This window comes from Pongo pygmaeus, chromosome 16 (genome assembly GCF_028885625.2).
Source record: "Pongo pygmaeus isolate AG05252 chromosome 16, NHGRI_mPonPyg2-v2.0_pri, whole genome shotgun sequence".
NCBI classification, from domain to species: domain Eukaryota; kingdom Metazoa; phylum Chordata; class Mammalia; order Primates; family Hominidae; genus Pongo; species Pongo pygmaeus.
Window position 1 is genome coordinate 56,466,305 of NC_072389.2, and position 24,925 is coordinate 56,491,229.

Below are 24,925 nucleotides of genomic sequence, written 5' to 3' on the forward strand. Positions count from 1 at the left end.
ACTTAGTTTGTGGAAATTTGTTACAGCAGCAATAGGAAAGTGATACACTGGGGTCTACAGCAAGAGTTGTGCTGAGTCCTGGTGAGGGAGGGCAGCTCTGAAGGCTGGGCTCAACACCCAGTGGGCAAAGGTACTGGCATAGCTCTCCCCATCTTAGCAGGCACACGGAAGGTGGCTACCTAGGTTCACAGCATGGGCTGCTGGAGGGAAGGCTGTGAATAGACAGGGCCAGACCTAAAATCATCTAGCCCCAGATTCCACCACTGACAAGGTTTCCAGGGTATGATTATCTTTCTTGATGCTTGATAGTAATGTCAAGGGTTAGTCATGTGTATTCCCCAACAGTTTCATTTCCAGCCTGTTGAGGTAAAGGGGGAAAATCACTGGATAAGGAGGCTTGCAACTGGGTCTCAGCTCATCCATTACCCCCTATTTTGCCTGGGTGAAAATCATAACTTCGATGGAACTTTATTTCCTCCACTGTTAAAATCAGAGGCTAGATGACAGATATGGTCCCTCTCAGTTCTAAAATTATCTAATTTCATTCACAAATTGCTTCCTGCTAAATCATCTGGGCTGTCAGTCAAGCACTCAGCAAACACATTGTTTGGCCATGTTTAAATCAAACATATGGGTGACATGCTAAATTCTTAACTGAAATGACTCTAAAGATATAGCTTCATCTCTTCTTTTGCCTATAAAATTGCTTTGCACATCAATAAGAAGAAAAGAATTTGTGGTGATTAAGCAATATAGGCTTCAGGGCTATATTCCGGGCTATCATTTACGAAGGTTTGGACCTTGGGCAAGTTACTTAACCTCATTTTCTGTGAATTGTAGGTGATAACAACATTTACCACATGGGGCTGCCATTCAAGTGTTTAGAACAATGGCTACTACAGAGTAAAGGTATAATGAATGTTAGCTCTTCCTCCTTTATTGCAGTAGAATTCAAAATATGATTTCAGACTGGGCATGATACCTCATGCCTGTAATCCCAGCACTTTGGGAGGCCAAGGCGGGTCAATCGTTTGACTCTGTGAGTTTGAGCCCAGCCTGGTCTCAAATGTGGCGAAACCCCATCACTACAAAAAATACAAAAATTAGCCAGGCATGGTGGTGCACACCTGTAGTCCCAGCTACTCGCGAGGCTGAGGTGGGAGAATCACTTGAGCCTGGGAGGCAGAGGTTACAGTGAGCCAAGGTCGTGCCACTTCACTCCCGCCTGGGTGATAGAGTCAGACCCTGTCTCAATAAATAAACAAATAAGTAAATAAAATATTTTAAAAATATGATTTCAAAAAAGGCATGTTCACAGACAAAAAAGAAGATTGTAGCTAAGTACCTGCTTACCTTTCATAAAGAAGGGTCGAGTTGTTTTCCAGAGATCTGGATTGTTGTTAAATATGATGCCTTTCTCATGCATACCGATGCACTGCAGCCCAAGTTTGCTGCCGAATCGAGAGCTGTAATGATTGTGCTTCATTATGTGGAACATACTTGAGGACCTGAAAAGAAAGGAAACCTTGGTGTCAATTTTTCAGGGTCAGGAGAACTCCTGGTGGTACATTTTGACTAGGAGGTAGCTCTCTTAGCAAATGCATGTTGCTCCAAATGCAATGTGCATGATTTCTAGTATTCAGGTTGAATAAGCACTTCTGTTAGCATGAGGACGTCCTTCTCCAGTTGAATCATTTCTACCTACTGACTCCCTGTTTCAACATCACCAAAGATAGAAAACACACACACATACCCACATGCCATTCCTTATTTCTCTTTCTTTTCTAACCTCACCAAAATACTACCCACTACTGGAGTCAGAGCTGCAAGGCTGTTAAGAAGCTGAACCCTCCATACCACCAGAGCCAGAAGAACCTCCAGCCTCCCAGGTATCATCCAGCTTCACTCCACAAAGTGCTACCCACTACAAGAGTGAACCACAGAACTGGAAGTTTGTGGAATTACTAAAGTCTTGTTTTCCTATTTTGGAACCAGCAGTTTTGCCTAGTACCATCCAACTCCAGTCTGTAACCAGGCCTGCCCCCTCCAAGTATCAGTCAGGGCTTGAAAAACATCTCCTTGGGCACTTCTTCTAGCCCTGAGGTTGGCCAGCGCCTGGCTGGGCTGGCATGCAAAGTTCACTGTGGTAGTAAAGGAAGCTATTTTGGGGCTCTGCATTCCATCACGACTCATCAAAGTCTCCAGGGTCACAGAGTTCTCCCACGACACAGGATGTGATGAGTCATAAGATAGGGCAATTTGCATGATGCTCAATTATGCAAATTCAAGATGCATTAGATGTCATTTGTATTATCTTGATTTTAGATGTTGTTGTTACTTTCTTGGTGAACTTAATATTTATACAAAATTTCATGTATTAATTGCAACTTTGGTCCTCCCTCTCCTCTGGTCTCTGGAAATTTTGTTTCACAACTGCAAATTCTCCTACTGTGGAGGTTTTCAGAACTCATAACCCTCAAAGATAGGAAGTGGTTACTATAATATCTGCAACTGGTTCTCAGACAGGTTGGAGAGACTCTTGCTCCTCCATCTCCTAGTTGACACTTGGCTCCTAAAAGGATACCTTTACCTTAGTGAGGGTGTTCAGTTAATGCCTATTGAAATACATTCCCAGAGGACTCTAGACCAAAAAAGCACTGCTCTGGTTCAATGTATTAGGTTGTGGGCTAAGTATTAATCCAGCTCTCACATCTGCAATGTGTTCCATAGTCCTATTTAAGCTTTAAAAGTAAGCCCCTGAAATAATGGTAGTGTCAAGAAATTAGAACATATATAATAATATGTAATATATAAGGCATGGTAGTGTGTTTCTGTAGTCCCAACTACTTGGGGGGCTGAGGCAGTAGGATAGCTCGAGCCCTGGAAGTTGAGGCTGCAGTGAGCCATGATCATGCCACTGCACTCCAACCTGGGTGACAGAGCAAGATCCTATCTCAAAAAAAAAAAAAAGCAGGGTTATTATATAAATAACTTATTTACTTGATATTTATTTCAGGAAAAAATCACCTATTTTCAAATAAAAACACTATTAAATATTCTCTTGATCTGATTCCAGATAATATTCATCAAATAATCCTAAGTTTTGGACATGTTTGCCTCTCCCTAGCAAAAATAAATAAATAAATAAATAAATAAATAAATAAATAAATAAAAATCCAGATGCTTCCGTTTGTATTCTGGGGAATTACTTTGTCTGACATTTCAAATTTTGTCATATATAGAAAAATTATGCTATAGGAAGGAATGAAATTCTTACTAATTAAAATATTTGAAAACTCTAGCTTTACTTACCTTCCCCTCCATCATTCTATAATTAAAGCAGAAATTAAGTAATTTATATATTCTTTATTCACAAACTCATATTTAAAAATTTTAAGCACTTAAAGGACAAACACTATTTTTCTGCTCTGACCCTGGGGCTTTTGCACACTGCATTAATCATATTGGCCTGTCCATTTCATTTAAGATCTTGCTAATCAGTTTTAAAAAGAGAGTAAGAAACTCCAAACATAAAACAAACCCAATGAAATATTTGCTAGTTATTAGTAATAAAGAGCCAACCTTTAAAATTCTTGTGTCCTTTAGGGGGCACCAACATCTCAGCTATTTTGAATCCAAAGCTCAGGCTTGTCAGGGACAATTCTAATCAGGCAGATGTGATAAAGCAAGGGATGTGTGACTGGCCACAGATGAGCAATTTAAAACAAGGTCACTTACTGAAAGTAGGCTGGATTTGTCTAATCAGAGTAAATCAGAAAAGTGAAGAGAAGGTCAGTAATGAACTAAGGACCCCAGCCCAGAGCTCCTCCTGGCAGTCAAGACAGGCCTGGCTCTGGCTTGTGGGCCAGCCTGCAATACTGCCAGAGGCAAGTGTTACACTGATTATTTGGGAGAGTGAGGATTTCTTAGCACTGAGGAGAGTCCAGCTGAGTCCCCAACCTCAGCAGGGACAGTGCACAGTGTTGGGTGTCTGGTCACTAGGGTTATTATCCCTCATTAAGCATGACTGAAGATAAAAGACATGTTCAAAGATGGCAAACCTATTGTCTGTTCAAAATGAAAAGTAGTCAGGGAGTAAGCTCTTAGGTGATGAGAAGAAAGCCACCTGAGTTCTGGGATTAAACAATTCACACACTTGTGGGTAGATTCAACAGTGATGAGGAGGCAATTAATGGAATAATTGGTGCCTTTTTTTGTTTGTTTTTTGAGACAGAGTCTCACTCTATCGCCCAGGCTGGAGTGCAGTGGCTCAATCTCAGCTCATTGCAAACTCCACCTCCCAGGTTCAAGCTATTCTTGTGCCACAGCCCCCTGAGTAGCTGGGATTACAGGCACCCGCCACTAAACCCGGCTAATTTTTTGTGCATTTTTAGTAGAGGCAGGGTTTCACCATGTTGGCCAGGCTGGTCTCAAACTCCTGACTTCAAGTAATACACCCACCTTCACCTCCCAAAGTGCTGGCGTTACAGGTGTGAGCCACCGCGCCCGGCTGGTGATAAACATTTAAAAACACTTGCCTCATGTAGATCTGTTCCATCAATCCTATCACCTTTTCACTGTCCTTCACTTCTCTAATATCCTAACTTACCCAGCTTAAATTCTAGGTGACTACAAGAGATAAACAATCTTTATAACAGAGGAATCTTACCATAACCACCTAACCAAGTGATCAAATTTAACATCAGTGTTAGTGGGACAACCTGTTACTCATCTTCTGATGTGATGTGATATGAAGTTCCTAGTACTACTGAAGTGTTATTGCAAAAATGTGCAACCTTAATCTAATTGAGGCTTTAGACCCAATTTTCAGTTTATAAGAAATACAGAGAATAGATGAATATAGTTAATGACACCCTGATGAAACAGTGAGAGAAATTCAGAATGTGGGATATCTTATAGCTGACCTAGTCTCTTCAAAAGGTCAATGTCATAGGGGGAAAAGTGTGGCGGGGGGATGGCTCTTTCAATTTTCCTACTCATTTGATAATTTTCTTAATAGAAAGTTGGGAAAAAATTACTGTCAATCATTAAAATTAAAATAGCCTTCCCTGAATCCTCAACTCCCTTGACCCTCTTCTTAATTTGTCATGGTTGTCTGGTAAGACCACACTATAGCTAAATCCAACTCTTAGCTTATTCTGTGCTTGCACCTGGTGGTTGAAGTGGGCTGGGAAAAAAAGAAAAACCACATATATGCACACGTGTGTGCATGTGTGTGCGTTAGCACATACGTGCCTGCTGTCAGGTCTCGGTTAAATTCAAGTGGGCCCTTAGTGTCGCTGGCAATGCTACTGCATGTCCCCAGCCCATTCACTCTCTCACTCTTCTAGATGACTATTATATTCTCCATACTCAGCCCCAGCTGAAGACTTTATTTCCAATTTTCCCAAGAAAGTGGAAGCAACTACAAGAGAATCTCCACAAGCCCCAACGACCCAGACCTGTGCCCGTATATTCCACCTTCCCTCCTATTACTATGGAAATTCCATGTCACTATTCAAGGCCAACCCATCCACTTGTCCCCAGGGACCTCTTCACATCTCACCTAGCACACTCTTTCTCTTCCATCAACAATCATTTGATTTTCCTCCATAACTGACCAGTCCCCCTACAACTCACATGCTGTAATTTCTCCTATTTTAAAAATCAAAATTCCTTTGCCCGCACATCTCACTCATCTACTGTCCCATCTCCTGCCTTCTTTATAACTCCTTGGAAGACTTGTCTACACTTGCTGCCTCTGATTCTTCTCCCCCGATTCTCTTCTCTGGTCAGAATTTTGCCCCCACTAGTCCATTGAAACTGCTCTTGTCAAGGTCACCTGTGACCTCCCTGTTGCTAAATGCAGTACTGAAATCTCCATGCATTCCCTTGCCCCATCAGTGGTATTTGACATGGTTCACAATTTTCTACTCCCTGATATGGATTCTTCACATGGTTTTCAGACATTACACTTTCCTGGTTTTCTCTTCTCGGTGTAGCTGCTCCTTCTCAGTCTCTGTTGCTAGTTTCTGACCTATTTACACTAGAGGGTCTCAAGGTTGAGTTCTCTCTACTCAATCATCCCACTCGGATGTCAACTGGGCATGTCAAATCTAACATGTCTAGAATGGAACCCTAATCGCTCCCCTTCCCAACTTGCTCCAGCTATCTCAGGACACGATGTCCCCATTCAATGCAAAACTGGCAGGACTTTGACTCTTTTTTTTTTTTCTCTCACACCGTACATCCAATCTGTCAGCAAGTCTGTTGGCTTTGCCTTCAAAATATGTCCAGAATTTCCCCTCATCTCTTATCACCTCTACTGCTACCACCTGGACCAGCCACCATCACCTCTTGCCTAACTGGTCTCTCTGTCCCCATCCCTGGTCCTCTTGCACCTATTCTCAACAGAGCAGCCAGAATGATTCTGCTGAAACAAAAATGAGTCATATGTGTCAGTCCTCTGCTCAAATTCTTCAGTGGCTTCCTTTCTTGCAGGGGGTAAAAGCCGGAATTGTTACAATGGCCTGCAAGGCCTGATGTGATTTGGTACCCTATTGCCTCTTTCATCTCCTGTATTCTTCCACTCAGGCTCTCGCCTTAGAATATTGGCACTTGCTGTTCCTTCTGTCTAGAATGCTTTTCCGCCAGGTCTCTGCATGGGCTACTTGCTCATTTCCTTTAGGTCTTTACTTAAATGCTGTCTTCTCAGTGAGGGCTGCCTGAACCACCTATTTACAATCACACCTTCATCTCTACAACTGGTCCTCCCCCGTCCTCCTTCCCTATTCTTTTTCTATGTAACACCTATCTGCCTGATAATAGTGTGACCAACTATCCTGGTTTGCCCGGGACTATGCCAGTTTCAGCACTGAAAGTCCCACATCCTGGGAAAGGCCCTGGTTCCAGGCAAACTGAAACAATTGGTCACTCTACTGATACACTATATATTTTACTTGTTTATTGTTGACTTAGTGACGACATATTGCTCCATGAGGTAAAGGAATTTTGGCTGGTTTGTCCACTGCTGTATTCCCAGAGTTTAGAACAACACCTGCTGCTATACATAGTAAGTTTTCAATAAATATTTAATGGATGAAGAGCCAATAATGACTATTACAACTTAGAATCATTCAGTGCTTAGTATATAATAAATTCTCAGTAAATGTATATTCACAGAATAAATGAAGGAAGCCCCTGTAAATGATGTGTAAATTTGCACATCATTAAGACAGATGTAAAAATATAACCCTAATTGGTATGTTAATTGCTAACAGATATGCAAATATAACCCAAATTAGCATGCTAATTGCTAATTTCCCTTTATGAGTGCTACATAAATTTTTTTTTGTATTCATGACAAAAACTGATCTAGGAACATGTAATGGACATATAGTGTCATACGCAGCACTTACAGACCCTCAATAATTTAGAGTACAGCTGCCTGGGTAGCTGCCTGGGGGAACGGTGCACACGTCATCTACAGCTCACCAGAGGGACCGTGCCTCCACGCCCCTAGTAGCACAGGCAGCATCTCAGCAGCGCACATGCCTGACTTCTCCCCTGAAGTTCTGCAGCCCCCACTACTTTGGGACGAAGCTGGTTGGAAAAGTTGGACTATAATTTCTACACAGTTTTAATGACTACAGACCTCAAACTTTTCAAAAGAAAAAAAAATCTGGCAAACTATTCAAATAAAAATAAAAATCTTTCTGAGGTCCAATGGGTCTTTTCAAGAGGTACGGGGAGTGCTGGAAGGGACTTGAAGAGCAGGCAAGGAAAGGAGATGGGGACAAACATGTCCTATTCCCGCGGGGAGCTCAGCCTTTAACAACAAAATTGAACTGCTCTGAGGCAATTAAAGAGAACACAAAGACTCCAACAAGTGAAAAGCCTGAGAGGACAGGAAAAGGAAAGAACTGGGAGAGCTGGAGGTAGTGTGGGTGGGTTGTGGCTGCGTCTCAGTGTGCACCAGCACCTGAGTCGGTTGGGGTTGTTGGAGTCAGTTTCCTAATTAAGACTAGCGGAGTTTCCTAATTAAGATGCCACCCCCACTGTAATGAGCAAGCACTTCAGTAATTTGGGAATTCACGGAGTTTTTCTGGAGATTTAAGAATCTAGCATCGAAATATCTAGTATCTCAGAATGATTTCTGTCCTGGTACTCTGGTCCTTTCTCAAGTCTATCATTCTTTACTCCAGTTCTAGTCTTATACCTCTACCACCTTAGCATAAGACAAAACCAATCCTGCATTGCTGTTTCCCCTAACCCCGGGGAGAGGCCCTCCTGCCCCAGGAGCTTCCTCCTCCACCCCTCTCTAGATGGAATGTTCTCAAACTCCCAGGGGAGTATTAAACACCACTGATGCCCGAGTCCTACCCCCAGAGGTTCTGATCTAAAAGTGGGGGTGTGGCCTGGGCAGTGGGGCTTTGAAAAGCTCCCTGGGTAACTCTAAGGTACAGCTAGGGTGAGAGGCACAGCACTGTGCTAGATCTTGGGCAGCAGGTAGATATCCTTCTAGATAAATATCCTGGGGGTCACTTCACCTGTCTGCTGAGGGAAAGAGGTGATGGGGAAGGCAGACCCTGGGCTGGGGAGAGCTGGAAGGCTGTGCGGGGAAATGAAAAAGCAGCAGCATATGTCCCTACCCCCAAACCCAAACACCAGTGCTTCCAGGATATTTGTGAGACCATAGCCAGTTATAAAAGTGACTCAAGTACTGATTTTCAAAATGAGAACATATCAAGAACGTATCATAGTCACTTAAATTTGGCTGACTAGAGCATAATAGACCAGGAGAATTAAAATAAAAAAGTAATTATGATCTAGTTCTTAGAGCAGTGGTTCTCAAACTCAAGTGTGCAGCAGAATCACCTGCAGACTTTGTTAAAACACGGATTGCGGGTCCTACCCCAGACTGTCTCATTTAGTAGGTCAGGGTGGGGCCCAAGAACATGCATTGCTAACAAGTTCCCAGGCTTGTTGATGCTGCTCGTTGAAGGACCACACTTTGAAAACTACTGCGTTAGAGTACTTCACAATGAACCCAATGAAATGATGTTTCCACCTGAAGCCATTTCTGTTTAGTTGGGTGAGGTCTGCTTCAGCTACTCTTAAAAGTGCTACAACACAAAACTGAATGAAACAAACAAACAAAAATCCCAGGCCAAAAAAATTCTTTTTGGATAGTTTGAAATATTTGGAAGTATTAAAATAATACCGATTTCTCCCTTGCTCCCTTCTTTCAATATCTGCTTCAAATATTTGGGCTTTGAGGATACCGTGGTATTTTATGAGATGATGTATGTAATCTTGACCTGAAAAAATTATGTAGTTTCTAGAAAAGCTTCACTTACTTTTGAGCTATAGTCTTTGTATCTGAATGAATAATTCTAACAAATTGGTAAAACACCCTGGTCAGCTTTAGTTTGTGGGTAAAGCTCTATCAGGGATTACGAATATAAAAATGCGTTGAGACAATGTTTGCAGATAGCTTTGCTAAAAGTCTACTAAAGCTGGCTGAAAGTCTAGGAAAATACGCCGTCTTTGAAATTCTCCATTTTCTAAGATCAATAAACAAGAAAACAAGTATTTCACCAAACTAGTTCTTTATAGTCAATCCCTATTTAGTTAACCATAGAGCTAATTCAATCCGCTAGTTATCCACAAAATATAATAATGCAGAGAGGGAGGACACTATTTTTTTAAATGGGTAATATTGTTCCTGATTTATGTAAGATCACTCCACCGGAATACAGGCATAAAGTCATAAATGGGAGAGCAGCATGTGAATTACTTCTTTTTCTACTGTCTTGTTCTTTTATTTTCTTTTTTCTTTACTTTAATCAGATTCAGCCAAGGTCGGCTTACCATCTGCTCTTTTAGAGGTGCTCAATTGCTTGGCAGGAGAATAAATTAGCAAATTGCTAATCAGATACCTCTGCCTCAGGTTTGTTTTATTTTTTAAAAGACAGGGTCTTGCTCTGTCACCCAGACTATAGTGCAGTGATGTCTCGGGTTTTATTTTTGTTTTCTATGGGTTTTTTCTTTGTTTGGCTTGGTTCTTTTTAATGTTTATTTGTGGTTAAGACCAAAAAACTTGGGAAAGCAGAAAAGATAACACCTCTCCCTAAAGTATGTTTTGTCAAAATCAAATTATCTGGCTTCTAAGTTTCCACATTCACTGCTCACAGAGATTGTAAATAATTTCCCAACTTTCCAGAGTTAGTTATTTATGTACTGCTGGCTTAAATTCAAGCAAAACCCAATTATTCTGTTTGCAATGTTAGATTTCTGGGGATTGCTCACTTCATTTCAGTGGTAAAAATATAGCGTTAGAAACAAAGACATCAAGATTCAAAATAAAGTTGTCTTAAGTGGAGAAAACTCCAGCCTCGATTTAAAAAGTATGTCTTCGATTATGAACAGACTCACTTGCTGATAATGAGTGTTTCCTCTCCAGAGATCCAGACTCGCATGAATTCTCCATACACCCGGTTGTAGTAGTTGCAGGCACTGCCGATCCCCATCCACAGGAATCTGCCATGGGAGATGAGGGGTCCAATTCCCATGCAGTAGCCAGGACCTAGGACAGGCATCAGAGCATAAGCAACATCTTAGCCACACCAAAAATTGCAACTGCTTTGTGTTACTCCTGTTTTTGTTCTTTTATAGCTAAGTGTTCTTTACATGTGATGTATATCTGTGAATCACGAATAAAGTGATTTGAAACAAAACAAAAGCCTCACGCTTAACATGAGGCTCTTCACCCCTCCGTGAGTAAAAAGGAGTTCAGTATCCACGCCACCCTAGTTTTATTTGGTCTCAATCATTTCAGTCTGAATGAACTGGGGTGTGTGTGCTAATTTCTTCCCAGGTTAACTGGTATCAGTGAGTTTCTAATACAAGTCAATTGGTGCGTTTGGTAGCAAACATGGAAACGCTGATGAGTGACAAGCCGGCAGATCTGTTTGGTGCCTAGTTTTTTCTGGAAACTTTTGGTTTGAGTGCCCAGTTGACAGAATGGGTGGGTTAAAACTGGTCTGTAGTTTTGTAGGACATCTTTCAACTGAAAGAAACAAGATCTACAAGGAGAATGTCCAATCCAAGAATATCTATTTCTTTTATTCCCCTCAAAAAAGACTCCGTTTAAGAAAAGGCTCTTAAGCTAAATCTCATTAGGCAAAATAAAGCTAAGAGTTGAGGAGTCAGGCAATGGGTCTTTGAGCTCTAGACTGGAGTTTGAGTCTTATGATCTGGTTTTAGCCCAGAGTAGTGGCTGCTTACAACCTTGCTTATGCAGAGGATGGCAGAATTGTACAGAACATGCATCCAGGGAACAACTGGGGAATTTGATGCTGCTTATATTGGAGAACAACCTTGGTAGCTTGATTTTACTGGTGGTGGTAAAAAGTTAGATTAAAAAATTTTAGAATGTTTTCAGGAGTTGACAAGTAGCAGTTTTTCTAAATCTTTCTCCTTTAATTTCATTCTGCCAGTGAAATCACTGTGAAGCCAAAACATGCCTAACTATGTGAGACAGCATTCTCACCTTATGGGCAAATGTTGTGTAATAATATACATAGTGTAAGCTTTTGCTTGAATCATCTGAATTGGATGTTTAGTCCCAAACACAGCAAACAGTGTTTAGTCTTTTACTTTGCAATAGCTGAGTTAATATGAGCAAGACTGTCAGCTCTTTTTTCCCTTTAAATAAAAGATCTTTGCTAATACCTATAGAATGAAAATATGGTCTAAGGTTATTAATCTTGTGATTATTTTAGTAACACTACATTATACAGTAGATGACTGACTTTGTATTAAAATAATTTCATTAAGCTCTTTAAAAGATTTCCACAGCAGATTTGATTGAATATGTATTTCCTTAAACTGTCATTAGATACATTAACCTTTAATCAATTAATATATGCATAATATAATACCTCACTGGATATTTATAGCTTGGCACATTGTAGATGCTCAACAAATGTTTCCTGAATAAATTTTAAAAATTAATTAGGCATGTGTATCTAATATAAAGGATGAAGTTTTAAATGCCATCCTTTTTTTTGAGACAGAGTCTCGCTCTGTTGCCCAGGCTGTAGTGCAGGAGCATGATCTCAGCTCACTGCAGCCTCCGCCTCCCGGGTTCAAGCGACTCTTCTGCCTCAGCCTCCCGAGTAGCTGGGATTACAGGCTTGTGCCACCACACACAGCCCACAATGTAAAAATCTTAATATTTGGAACCTGCCATTCAAATGTAAGCTATGACACAGGAGAGATGTATCTACTGAAAAAGGGAGATAGAACCTTGTGCTTAGACTGAGAACCTGAGTGTTCTAACCAGAAGAGAACCAGAGTTTTGAGTCCTTAGTGATCAATTGTATATCAGCGTAATTCATCCAACAAACAATTACTGGTATAGATACTACAGGTATAGACACTAGCTCCAAATTAGGGACTGGAGATGTTATAAGTATAATGGTCCCCATCAGAGTCTAGGGGCAAGAGAGGAGAGTATGTGAAAAATAATTACAAAATAAAAGAATGTTAACACAGTGTGACCTTTTCATTTACGTGTATATCTTAGGCCTTCCACCCACCCTCCAGCTGGAGAGAAGAATGCTGGAGGAAGGTAGAAACTTTGGCAAAATATTAGGGAAATATTCTGGTTGTATCCACATTAAGCTGATCATTGCTTCTCAGATTTGGGAATGCTTATCTAGGCTAGGCATGCAGTGATTGTGGGAGCCTCTTTCACACCCTAAAGAAGCAGTGAATACTTTGCTGCGTTTTTGTACAGAGACAGCCTCCTTGGAGCCAACAGCTGGGACCTCTCCCCAGCTGTCCTAATCAACAAGCTGTTGCTTTCCACGCCTTACAGATGTACACCATTGAGAAACCTGTGTGCACATATACATTCAGAACAGCCCTGTTCACAATAGCCCCAAACTAAAGACACCTCAAGTGTCCCTCAACAGTGGAACTGGCAATTAAACCATGAGATATTTATATAACTCAATAACCTATGGCAATGAAAATGAACTACACCTGCATGCCGCGATGTGGATGGATCTTAGAAACATACTATTGAGCAAAAGAAGCAAGATAGAAGAACACATAATGTATGTATGAATTGACTGCTAAAACGTTTAAAACAAGGCAAAATTAACCTGTATTCTCTGGGATGTGAAATTACGTGGTAAAATGATAAAAAAAAAAAAAAAAAAGCAAGGGAGTGACTGTCACAAAATCAAAGACAGTGTTTTGCTCTGGAGTGAGGGATAGAGAGTGATTGCAAAGGCACACGAGGAGCTTCTGGAACAAGGGTAACATCCGCTTTGTCAGGCTGCATCGTGACGGCAAATTTGTCACCGCACTGTGCAGTTTTCTGTGAAATATTGACAAGAAAAAGAGGAATGTCAGTTGCCATGCTTTCTTTCCCCCTGGTTCTCTGCTCTGGGATGTGGTACCCAGGGCAGAGCATGGCATCTGGAGGGAGAGGACTGTTGTTTAGAGCTGGGGATGGCTATATGTCCTGGGGGAAGGGAGAGCAGCCAGTGCCAGGTGACTGTGAGTCCTGACCCAGATCAGTGGTCTGGGAGCAATTTTTCAGAACTGAAGCTTCCAACCCCGCCCCCCCGCCCCCCACCGGCCACTCCCCCTCCTCCATAGGAACGACCCTTTCCTCAGGACTTTCATAGCCCCTACCTGGCACTAAGTCAACTACCTATGTGTGTGCCCCTGACTGTCTTTACTACTTTTATATAATCCCCTCGGGGCAGAAACCACATCTCTTTAATCTTTTCACACATCCTCCTGCCCCTAAGCTGGAAAACAGGGCAGCCTGTTTATTTAGCAGTAAATACGGCTAGAAGAAGCTTAGATATTAGCCCCAGTTTCTCACTTACTAGTTGTGTGACTCTTTGAGTCTCAGTTTTGCCATCTACAAAACAGACACAAACACACCAACCTCACCAGAGAAAATGGGCATGAAACTGCTTTGTAAGTTATAACTCACTTAAGGGCTTTAAATCATTATAAGTCCCTCCAGCTTTCACTGGTCCTGAGCTTTCCTGACTCTGTGCTTCCCCTAAACCTTTAAAACCAAGAACCTAGAGAGCCACTGATTAAAGGGAGCTGGCAGGAACTCAGCAGTGCTGATCAGCAAAAACCACCCCAAACAAGGCCAATTTTCTTATCTTCCCTCCCCCAGCCAAAAACCATAGGATCTCACAGTCTGTGCTACTAGTGGATTCTAACTAGACCTTCTGCTTTCAAAGGGAAAGTGTGAAACTAGAAACTACCTGTCTAGCAAAATGATCATCAATCTGGGCTTTAGGACTTTCTGGTGGTCCCCCTACATTCCCACTTTCTGTCCAGCTGGGGAGGTGACAAGCCATTTCCCTTCTCTGGACTTTAACCCTTCACTTGTAAAACGACGAGTTTGAACTCCATGGCTTCTCATGCTTGTCATAGCGTTTTGTCTGGGCAAGGCAGATCAACTCCCTGGGTCTCAGTTTCCCTTTCTGTCAAATGAAGGAGTTAGGATCATATTTGTGGCTCTCAACCTTGGCTGCTCATAAAAAATCAGGAAGGGAGATTTTTTAAAAAATAGCAACCCCAAACTAGCTGAGCTCCTACCTCAGACAGTGCTGAGAATCACTGTGCTACTTGATCTGACTGTCAGTAGATGCAGCATGATGGCCCTGGCCCAGAAATGGTGGACAGAGTGAAGTGCTGCCTACTCTCCCACTGATCCAGAGCTTCAGGGCTGCTGGTTCTCAGGCTTGTCCTAACAGGCTGACCTCCTTGGTCAAGGGTCCAAGGAAATTCCACCAGCGCTGATTAACATAAACATCTGGGGGGACTTTTTAAAAATGCATGTTTCTAGGCCTGAAGAGTCTGAGTCAAAAAGTCAGGAGCAGAGTCCAGGAACAGAAATGTTAACAAGCTCCTACTTGCTGGGTGTTCTCACATAGACTTAAAAGCTTGAGAACCTGTGGCTTACTGGATGGGCAATGATGCATGGGCAGTGCTGGACTCTCCTGGCCTGATTGTCTGCTAACACAGACAAATTGGAATTTAGCACCTGGGCCTATGAAGGGAAGAAGAGGAAAAAAAGGTTTCCACCCCCACCACTTACTCACCCCACCCCGACCATTCACTGACCCTGACCTAGAAGCCGCTTTGGGAGAGGAGAAATCCAGTGAGGAAGGGCTACACTGGGAAAGAGAGTTCAAGTTGAAGACCATGAAACAGTTGTCCCTTAGCTCTGAGACTCCTTTCTCTAGAGTTGATCCTGTCAGGGAGCAGAGAACAAAATTAACTCAATGTTCCTTTAAACTGGGCATTAAAGTAATCTAAAATATCAGGCTGAATCATGCAGAGAGACAGGCAATTATCTGGAATGTTAAAAAGAATCCAGACACAGAGCATTTTGTGCCAGCCCCGTGCTCCCACTTCTGATCCTACTGAGACGAGGCCCACCACACTTACCAGTGTGTAACTATGCTCTTAAAGTCTCATTGGATATCTTATGGAATTGTGAACAGATGTGTCTGCAATGAAGCATTTTCACTGAAACCTAAAGAAGCAGTCTGAAATTTCAAGTCATTCTGAATTAATCTGATATCTGATCATTGCAGCTTTAAGGGTGGAAGGGTGGGGTTTTCTATTGGGATTATCTGGATAATTATATTATCCTCTACTTTCGATCGACCCACAGATGTTGTTGAAGATTCTCTCGGGGTGTGATGTTCCAAGAGCACTGGAGTGGTCCCCATTTTTCTCCCACTACCAGGCTCCCATAAGGGTCAAATGGGATCCACATAGTGGGAGAAAAATGGGAACCACTATCACCACATTCCCAAGAATAAGAGAAAATGATGAGTGGAATAAAGAGAAGGGATAAATACAAGACAAAGAGGGGGCATGGAGGAAGCAAAATGAAAGGGAGAAGAAAAGCAGTGAAGAAGGTGTTACAGAGACATTTTCACCTTCAGAGCAAAATTGCAATCTATTTTTTAAAAGTTAACCAGAAAACCCTGGAATGTTACTTTACTCCACCCCATCTTGAGCTTGTTTTAAAGGGTACTTGTGCCAAGTCTACTTTACGAAAGCACAGCGCAGAGTGGAAGGGTTTATCTAAGATATTTTTTAAGTGCTTTCATTTAAAATGTGCAGATAATTGGTCTGAAAATTTTCTCCCAAGTCCTCATTTGCTAACACAGCCATAGTCTTCAGAGATCTTTCCAGGTTTGCTTTTTGTCCTTTTGCAAAATTTTCTTTACCATCATGGACCAAAATCCCAAGTAAATAATCTCCTTAGATACAGAAATAAATGACTGACTTGCCTGGTATTGAGGATGTGCCCTCATAATTCCACACCAAGAGAAAAAGGCCAGTGAGGAGCAGGATTGGCATGGTGGCAGCAGGCATGGCTTCAGGCACGATGCTGGTGATGTTATAATGCATTGGGTTCAGCATTTCCAAAACCATCTTGTGTTCCTTGACCTCAGAGGGGGCAATTTAGAGTCCTGTGGAAATCAAAGGGACAGAAAAATTACAGAATCCCCTAAAAGGTTCATCTATAGCTCCTGTTGCTTCAGAGGGTGCTGTACAGTACAGATTCACTTACTGTTTTATAATGTGATCAGACATTTAGGCAAGACTAATTTATGGTTACAAGTCAAAACAAGGAAGCCCAAGAAAGATCTTTTGGCTTGAATTGCAGCATTTCTGACCTTGGTAGAGTCTCAGGTTCCTTTAGACGCTTGGTCTGATAGAACCTTATCATCTTGCCCTTGAGTGGGTAGAGTGACGTGCATTTCCAATTGAAAGCCAAATTTCTTGCCAAATTATAAGAAAATAAAGCTCATTCCAGAGGTGGAGTCATTTTGTGACTTCATCAGCAGGTTTTGTTTAGGCAGTCTTCTTCCCTTGAAGCCAAATCAATTTAAAAACAAAAAGAGCAATCCCCCAACTCCCCTTTTTGACCAAAATGACTTTTTTGATCAAAATAGTAGTTTCTACAGTAAGAACACATTTCTTGGGCATCGTTGAGGTCTTCTCAGAGCCTTCCATCAGTTTGTCTATTGAATTCAAAGTGACTCAACTCAGGCCATTTCTAGCGACTTTAATGAAGATCTAAAATCTCTTGTACCATGGGCTGGATTAAACAGTGTCCCTAGGGACTGGCCAATGGTAGTGTGGAAAAAAAGGTTTGCAGAGGAAGAATAAGGGAGAAGAGAAAGAAAGGAATGGGGAAGGAGGAAGAAAGAGAGAACAGGCAGAATAGGATGCCACCAGCAATAGGCTCAGGTGCCACTCAGGAACCTCATTCGAAGAGCAGCTAACATCCTGTGCAAGACAATCAATTTACAGTCTGATGTGCTGGTTCTGCTGTGTTTTTCAACATGCCGTTGAATCTGTCTTTTCAGCCAGGTTTTGTAATCCCTTTACTCTCAGAACAGAGTTTCAGGGATGGTAGGTAGTCTGTAGCTGAAGAGGTGTAGGTTGAACAAACTTGTATAGTGAGGAAAGAGTGAGTCATCATTAAATGCATTTTCAGTGGCAGATGACATACTCCAAGGTTTGCCTTTACTTAGATAGGGCCTAGAGTTTCTGGGAGTTGCAATGGCTCTCAGTCAGACTTGGGCTGGGTTTCACCTGTAATAAAATTCTAGATTCACAGCCAGGGCTTCTAATTGGATATCGGGGGCTCTGTGGATTCCCTGAAACACTGCATAAAATATTGTATCGGCTCATGTGCACATTCTAGTGGAGAAAGGCCATAACTTTCATCAGATTCTTAAGGAGTATGTCATTATATTTCTCCTTTGATCTATATGCGATCTTAAAGTCCAAAGACTGATTTCTGTCAACTACAAAATTTTTACAACATAGTTGAATTTATCCAGTTGCTTCATCATTTTATGTTATTCTACCATTTAAATAATCATTAATGCTTGAGTGCAGGGCACTGAAAATGCACTGGAAAGGTTCTTTGAGATTCTCTCCTGAAAGCACATTGTGCTTATGTTGAACAGTTTTGTGGTTGTTTTTTTTTAATATATATAAGTTGAAACTAAAAAGTCAGCCTTGTGTCTGTTATCATCTGGTTCCTTTGTTGATGACAAGCTATTTTTAACAGGCTGAGGTTTTAAATTTCTAGAGTGGAATTTGACATCATTCTGAGTAAGTTCTATGTGACTTTCTGACAGTTGGGACCCTCGAAGTTTCGATTTATATTGATGAAACCTGAAACCATTGTTCAAAGCATAAATGAGGAAAGTGGTTGTGACAAAAAGGATGAAGATGTCCCACAGGAAGTGATCCCAGCAAAAAACTTCACATTATAGGAACTTTCAGAGGTATTTCACAACATTGAAAGCAAAGAGATAAGATGTTGCAAGCTGATGCAAATTTATAAAGGACTATGGCAATTCACTGGCATAGAAAAGATGTTCCCTCAGTATCGTAAGTTATGCAAAGAGAAGAAGGCAAGCACTTTAAAAAAACCTCTTAGTAAGTTTATTTTCACAAAGAAAGAAAACACTTAAAATGTTGCATTGTTTCTAATGTTTCAAATTACTGCGTCCACAAATATTTTACTATTTTTGTTTGTTTGTCTCCCTACACACTTATAACCTATGATAAGAGTTTCTAATGCTGTGACAACAAATTTTAAAGGTCACAGAACAGTTGTAATTTTTCTCTTGATTTTTAGGATTGCTTTGCACAGTTTTAGCTTGCATGGTCATTTTTACAGTCCCATACTGCCATGCAAAGTGAGGACTGTTTGTGTGTCTAAAATGTTTAACAGAGTTAAGAAGCCTGGTTTCTCATCTTCCTCAAAAGTATGTCACAAAGATCCCCGACAAGAGCATCACTTAAAAATCCAGCAGGGTAAGAATATTTTTTAACACCTAGAAAACGTGTGCTATGTGTCAGATATTGTTCTAAGCACTTTACAAATATTAAGCCATTCATCTTCATGACAAACCTGAGAGCTAAGTCTAATTATCCCCACTTTACAGATGGAGAAACTGAGGCCTGGGGCGGTTAAGCAGCTTGCCCTAGGGCACCCAGCTCATATGTGACAGAGCTGGAATTTGGGCCTAGGTCGTCTGTCTCCAGAGCCCATGCTCTTTATCATGCCATTTTGCTACCTATTACGGGATTTAGTCCCCACATTCATGGACTTTTCATTCATTTGTGTTCACTCCTGGGCTATTTAGAATGATTCCTTTTAAAGGATTAAGCTTTATGGACCTCTGAATGCCACAGCTGGAAAAGTCCTTTGAGATTCTCTCCTGAATGCACATTGGTTTTACTGTTCAGTGGAACATTCTAATGGGCCACGTGGGTAGGTTGAACAGAAGCCTGCAAATAGTGGTACAGGAATACAGGAAGGTCCTAGAACTTGCACAGAGGTTGTTTACATGTCCCCTCGGCCAGTAATACCCTCCCCTCACCCCCAAACATACACGTACATGCACATGGCCCTCAGGTGCTATGCATTTGCCAGGCCGTCTCAAATGCCTGGGTCTCCACTGCCCTCTGAGGGTCATTTTCTTGGGTCGCACCATTGTTATTTGCAGAGTAGTCTCTGCCTGCTCAGCATCCCACGTTGGCCTGGCACCAAGCAGGGGCTCTGGCCACTTGATGCACTAGGCCTGTGTGCCTGTGCTACGTGGAGCCTACTAACAACTTCATTCAACGCCCCACCAACCTCTGCGTAAGAAAACACAAGTCCTACACCCAAAGTCCTCAGCCTGAGTCAGGGCAAATACCTCTGGGGACACAGCAGAGCCCAGGTGTCCTGGTGACCTGGGGGTCTGAACACATTCAGGGTCCCACAGTGCCACGAAGGACTCCCAGATCCTCTAGTACAGCTATAGCCCTAAACCTAGCCTGCCACAGGGAGGGGAGGCAGGCCCTGGCCTTGCAGAAGTTCTGCCTAGCATGTCCAGACCCTGCTAAATCCTACCTTTTTTAGCATGGGGGCTACTGGCCCAGCAGGGAAGCAGACCCAGCCACCCTGAATCTGAGGGCTGGGTGCCAAGCTTGCACTCCCTCTTATTCTCTCCAACAAACCTGGCCCATCCCTCTTTCACACCCCAGCTCCTGGAGAAATGCATTTTTTTCTCTATCCATTTCCTCATCTTCCGACTTCTGCCTGATCGCACCAAAACCTGTCTCTGAGAGCTGACACATGACCTTACTACTGCCTGATCTGTACCTCTTCCCTGTCTATGTTTGTTCTTGATCTCATTCTGTGGGATTGGACCCATTTGGCCATTCCTCCCTCTTGTATCTGTTCTCCAATGATGGTTGTGGCAGGCTTCTCTCATTGTTTCTATTCCTCTACAGCTGTTCTTATTCCTCTGTCAGCCCCCAAATCATGAGCATCTCTCCAGCCTAAAGCGTTTGCCCTCTCTGCTTTATTCTCCTTTTGAGAACTCATTATTTTCCTCTCTTAAGCTCTTACCTCTGTGAAGGCACCTCCCCCTATTTCCTTCCTGCCTCTGTCCTCTCCAAGTCTGAAGCACTGACTGCCTAGTGAACTCCACTATGCAGATATTTCACCATTACTCCATAGTTACGTCTAAAACCCAATCTGTCAACCTCCTCCTGACCTTCTCCCCTGTCCTAACTTTTTTATTTATTTATTTTTTGAGACAGAGTCTTGCTCTGTTGCCCAGGCTGGAGTGCAGTGGTGACACAATCTCAGCTCACTGCAACCTCTTCCTCCCAGGTTCCAGCGATTCTCTTGCCCCAGTTCCCAAGTAGCTAGGATTATAGGTATGCACCACCATGCCCAGTTAATTTTTGTATTTTTAGTAGGGAGGATGGTGTTTCACCACGTTGGTCAGGCTAGTCTGGAACTCCTGACCTCAAGTGATCCGAGCCCTAACCTTCTTACACATCATTACCCCATCATCCAGCTTCAAAATCTTGGTGTTTTGTACTTCCCTTTTCCCTTTACTTTCCTACCATATCCCTTCCCATCCCAGCCTAACCATATCCAGTCACAAAGTTCTAGGCATAGTCCCTAATAATGTTGTGTCCCTGTATCTCAAGATACATCCCTGTATTTTTTTAATCTTCTGGCTTATATGTTAATTTTTATAATGGGCCTTAACCCTGCCCTCTGCTCTATTCATGATCAAAGCATATCTCAGTTGTCAGTTGAAGGCAAGTTCCTGGCTTCCTTCTTTGCCAAAAATTACCCCACCTCAAACTCTCTAAGATCAATTGCTCTCAAAAGCCTCTGTTGTGAAAAATCTACTGAGAATTCCTGGTGGTCCCTCAATCCTCTCTTGGCAGTCCCAAGCTCTAGTGTCTTCAAGGGCAACACAGGTGACATGAATGTGGAGGGTGGGTGATGGACTGCAGCACATTCTAGAGCACAGCCCTCCTCTCAAAGGACCAGGCATGATGCCAAACAAACCATCTCTCCATGAGCCCAATGGAGACTCCAGCCCATTTGCCGCCATTACTCAGTATCTGAATCAACTGTCACAACCTTCATGGAGCTACACACTGGGAACTAATCACTTGTGTTCTTTTTGCAACTACCTTTGTCTAGCCATGCTTTGGTGCCAGGCCATAAGCTACCTCTGAGTGACTTTGTAAGGTCAGCCATAGGGAACTCACGATTTTATCTAATGAAAGGATGTTGTCAAAGGCAATAGGTAAAATCACTTATTTTTATTATTCTGAGTGGATGTATGTTTGTAAATTTCCTCATACCTCTTACAGAGTAAAATGAGGCATTAATTCATGAAAAGTCAAATTCTTCCATCTGTTTCCTCTCTTTCTAGAAGGTGAATTCCCAAAGGACAGGGATCTGTGTCTCTCTCTTTCAGAACTGTATTCCACTTCTAGAACAGTGTCCAGGCCTTCATATGTGCTTGTTACAAACCTGTTGCCTGAGTTTGCACTGTCTCCAGCTTTGTCCGGCTTTTATTCCCCATTGTAAACTCTCCAAGACCCTCCTTCTCTGACCTTCTCTTTCACTCTGCTCTGCACATTGCTGCCAGATTTGCTTTTTGACTCAGCTTACATCATGTCAATCCTCTGCTAAAAAGACTTCTTTGCTTCCAGTTGTCTGCCTTTTTTTTTTTTTTTTTTTTTAAGACAGAGTCTTGCTCTGTCACCCAGGCTGGAATGCAGTGATGCGATCTTGACTCACTGCAACCTCCGCCTCCTGGGTTCAAGCGATTCTCCTGCTTCAGCCTCCTGAGTAGCTGGGATTACAGGCACCCACTACCATGCCCGGCAAATTTTTGTATTTTTAGTAGAGACAGGGTTATCATCATGTTGGCCAAGCTGGTCTCGAACTCCTGACTTCAGGTGATTCACCTGCCTTGGCCTCCCAAAGAGCTGGGATTACAGGTGTGAGCCACCATGTCCGACCCCAAATTCATCTTGACCCAGCCTTATTTCTTGGTTCTTTTCACTCAAAGTCTGACTCCTGCTTTACCACAACTTCTTACCTGCTGAGTTCTTCCTCCTCCACGTTTCCCTGCTCATCCAGCTCTGCCCCACTGGTTTCCCAAGACAATTCTGCTTCTTCTTCTCCTTGCCTGAGCCATCTCTTACCTGGTATAAATACTCCTCTTCTTTTTCTCTCTGACATGGGTCTTGGACTACTACTGCTTTTGACTGCCAAGGCACTATATAAATCAGAGCCTTGGAGGGTTTCATTAAATAAACATTTATTAGGAACCTTGTCTGAGCAGGGTACTACATTCAGACATTCAGTTTTCTTTCTAGACACGGGAGGCAGTAAGACAAGCAAACTGAGGGTGCTGCTAGCTAGGACATCTTATGAGAATCACAGTTCTCTAGAAAGACATGTAGAGCTGCCCATGAACTTCTACATCAAGGAGACACAGGGTATCAGGACTGGAAAGAAATGCTGTGATCTTCTAATAATACAGTTCTCTCCCTTTAAAAATGAACCACTTACATGAGATCCAGGGAAGGTCACTTGTCAATAGTTACTTAAAAGCAGGAAGGTTCACCCATGTGCACATTCAGTGATATGATTTCCATCCCCTGGCACTGGGGTCATGACACTTGAGGTTCCAGTTGTTCTTCCTAGCAAGCTTCCAGTGATTCCCTGGGACATTCTTGTTCTGGAGCAGGAGCAAGACAATAGGAACCAATAGGAAAAATGCAGATAGATACACATGGTGTGGACTACCTTCAGGGCAAATGCCTTGTCCACCCTATAGTTCTCATCCCTGCTGTGGTCTCTGACTGACCATTTGTGTGGAATGAGCAAAAAGCCCTGAAGGCACCAATGGGAGACCTCAGCCCCTAGGGTTTTACCCACATAGGGAAGACTATTGACGGTGTATGAAAGGTACCTGCTGCTAAAACCCACATTTCACTTGTGTGTGCAGACCCAAGGCTCTTGGGCATCCATCAGGCAGGACCGTGGCTTTCTCACTCACCTCTGAGGTTCCGTGACTTCTAGCACAACACCTCCCCAGGAGGTGCTCCATGTGGGTTCGTGGAATCACTCCTTTCTTCACAATGACTTATTGGCTGACTACCAGCAAGCCTGGGACTTGGGAACATTGGCAGTCAAAAGCAAGAGTAGTCCAAGAGTGCCCTTATCTCAGCTAGCCTATTTGCCTGTCTGATGGTGCTTCTGGTTCCTCAGATACCTAATCTATTGTCTTCCCAGTGGGCTGCACCTGATAGAGTCTCCCAGAGAAGTTTTTTTGAAACACAGTGAGAAATGACTGTTTTAAAAGACTTCTTCATTATCTAAGGCATTTCAGGCCACGAGACAAAGTGGGGGCAGTATTTGGGGAGCCTATTGAATTGGGATTGATCTCCCAGATCCTATTGCATTGGGGTTGCCTGACACCCAAACCATAGTTTTTCTCACGAGGAGTCTGACCTCGCCTTATGGAGGAGGCAGAAAGGCCCAGTTGGGGATTGTTCCAGCAACAGCAGTCATTTTTCTAAGAGGTTTCCCATGACTTCACTTTTGAATTCAATTTTGTAAGACCTAACAGGTTACCTGGCCCCAGAGTAGATCAGGTAGTGGAATTTTCCAGCCAAAATTGGGCTTTTAACCTGAGGAGGGAAAAGGCAGAAGTGACAACAGCACAAGAGCAGGCTTTAGGGTCAGATGAGCTGAGTACAAGACCTAGAGACCACATCACAAGAACAGGCTTTGGGGCCAGATGAGCTGAGTACGAGTCTCAGAGACCTGTTCACTTCCTAGGCCTGCCACGCCCGGGCTGAGGGGGTGCGCTGAAACTGCCTCAGGACACTGAGGTGAGGGTGAAAGGGAAGCCTCCCGGAGCCAAGTGCCAGTGGTGGTGTTTGTCGTTCCTCCAGCTTTAAGGTCTCTGTGGCACATGGAGTTGTGGGATTCCTTGCCTCTGGTAGCAAAGACGGAAGGTCCGCAAGTGGATACACAATCCTTAGGGCAGCCCAGGTGCCGCCAGCCAGAGAGGCCCCCTGAACCTCTTTCTGTGGTGAGATCCAGAGCCATGCCTGAGTCTTGGCATCCAAGATTTATCGCACTGCGGTCCCAAGTGGCCTTGCTTCCTTCCGCACATCTACCTGGATATGATAAGTTCTTGTAACGGCAGAAACAGGGAATGTCTGTCAATATTCCCACCACATAAGTTCCTCTAGAGCAAGGACTCACACCTTGCTTTTCTATCTAGCTCCCGGGGGCTACCACAAGTGCCTCACACCCCGTAAGTGCTCAATAAATGTTTGTGAAATGAAGTGAACCAATGGTTAGCATCTTAAGCCTTTTAGGCCTGGGGTCGTCAAAGAATGATACATTCACATAACCTCAGAGGGACGTTTGCCTTCTGCACGTCTTAGCAGTGATTCCAAATGCCAAGTCCCAGCAACTCAGTGGCCCATAGCTACC

General features: G+C 42.9%; 1 protein-coding gene across 1 annotated transcript in view; it reads right to left on the bottom strand.

The window, feature by feature from the left end:
• The window catches only part of LOC129014438 (aromatase), a 35,154-nt gene extending 18,342 nt beyond the window's left edge, over window positions 1-16,812 (bottom strand). Inside the window, exons 1-3 of the mRNA XM_054451879.1 lie at window positions 16,359-16,812; window positions 10,438-10,588; window positions 1,354-1,508 (exon numbers count right to left, since the gene is read on the bottom strand). Coding sequence (XP_054307854.1) covers window positions 1,354-1,508; window positions 10,438-10,588; window positions 16,359-16,503 — 451 coding nt within the window. The 5' untranslated portion in view covers window positions 16,504-16,812. The remainder of the gene's footprint in view (window positions 1-1,353; window positions 1,509-10,437; window positions 10,589-16,358) is intronic.
• Between the last annotated feature and the right edge of the window lie 8,113 nt (window positions 16,813-24,925).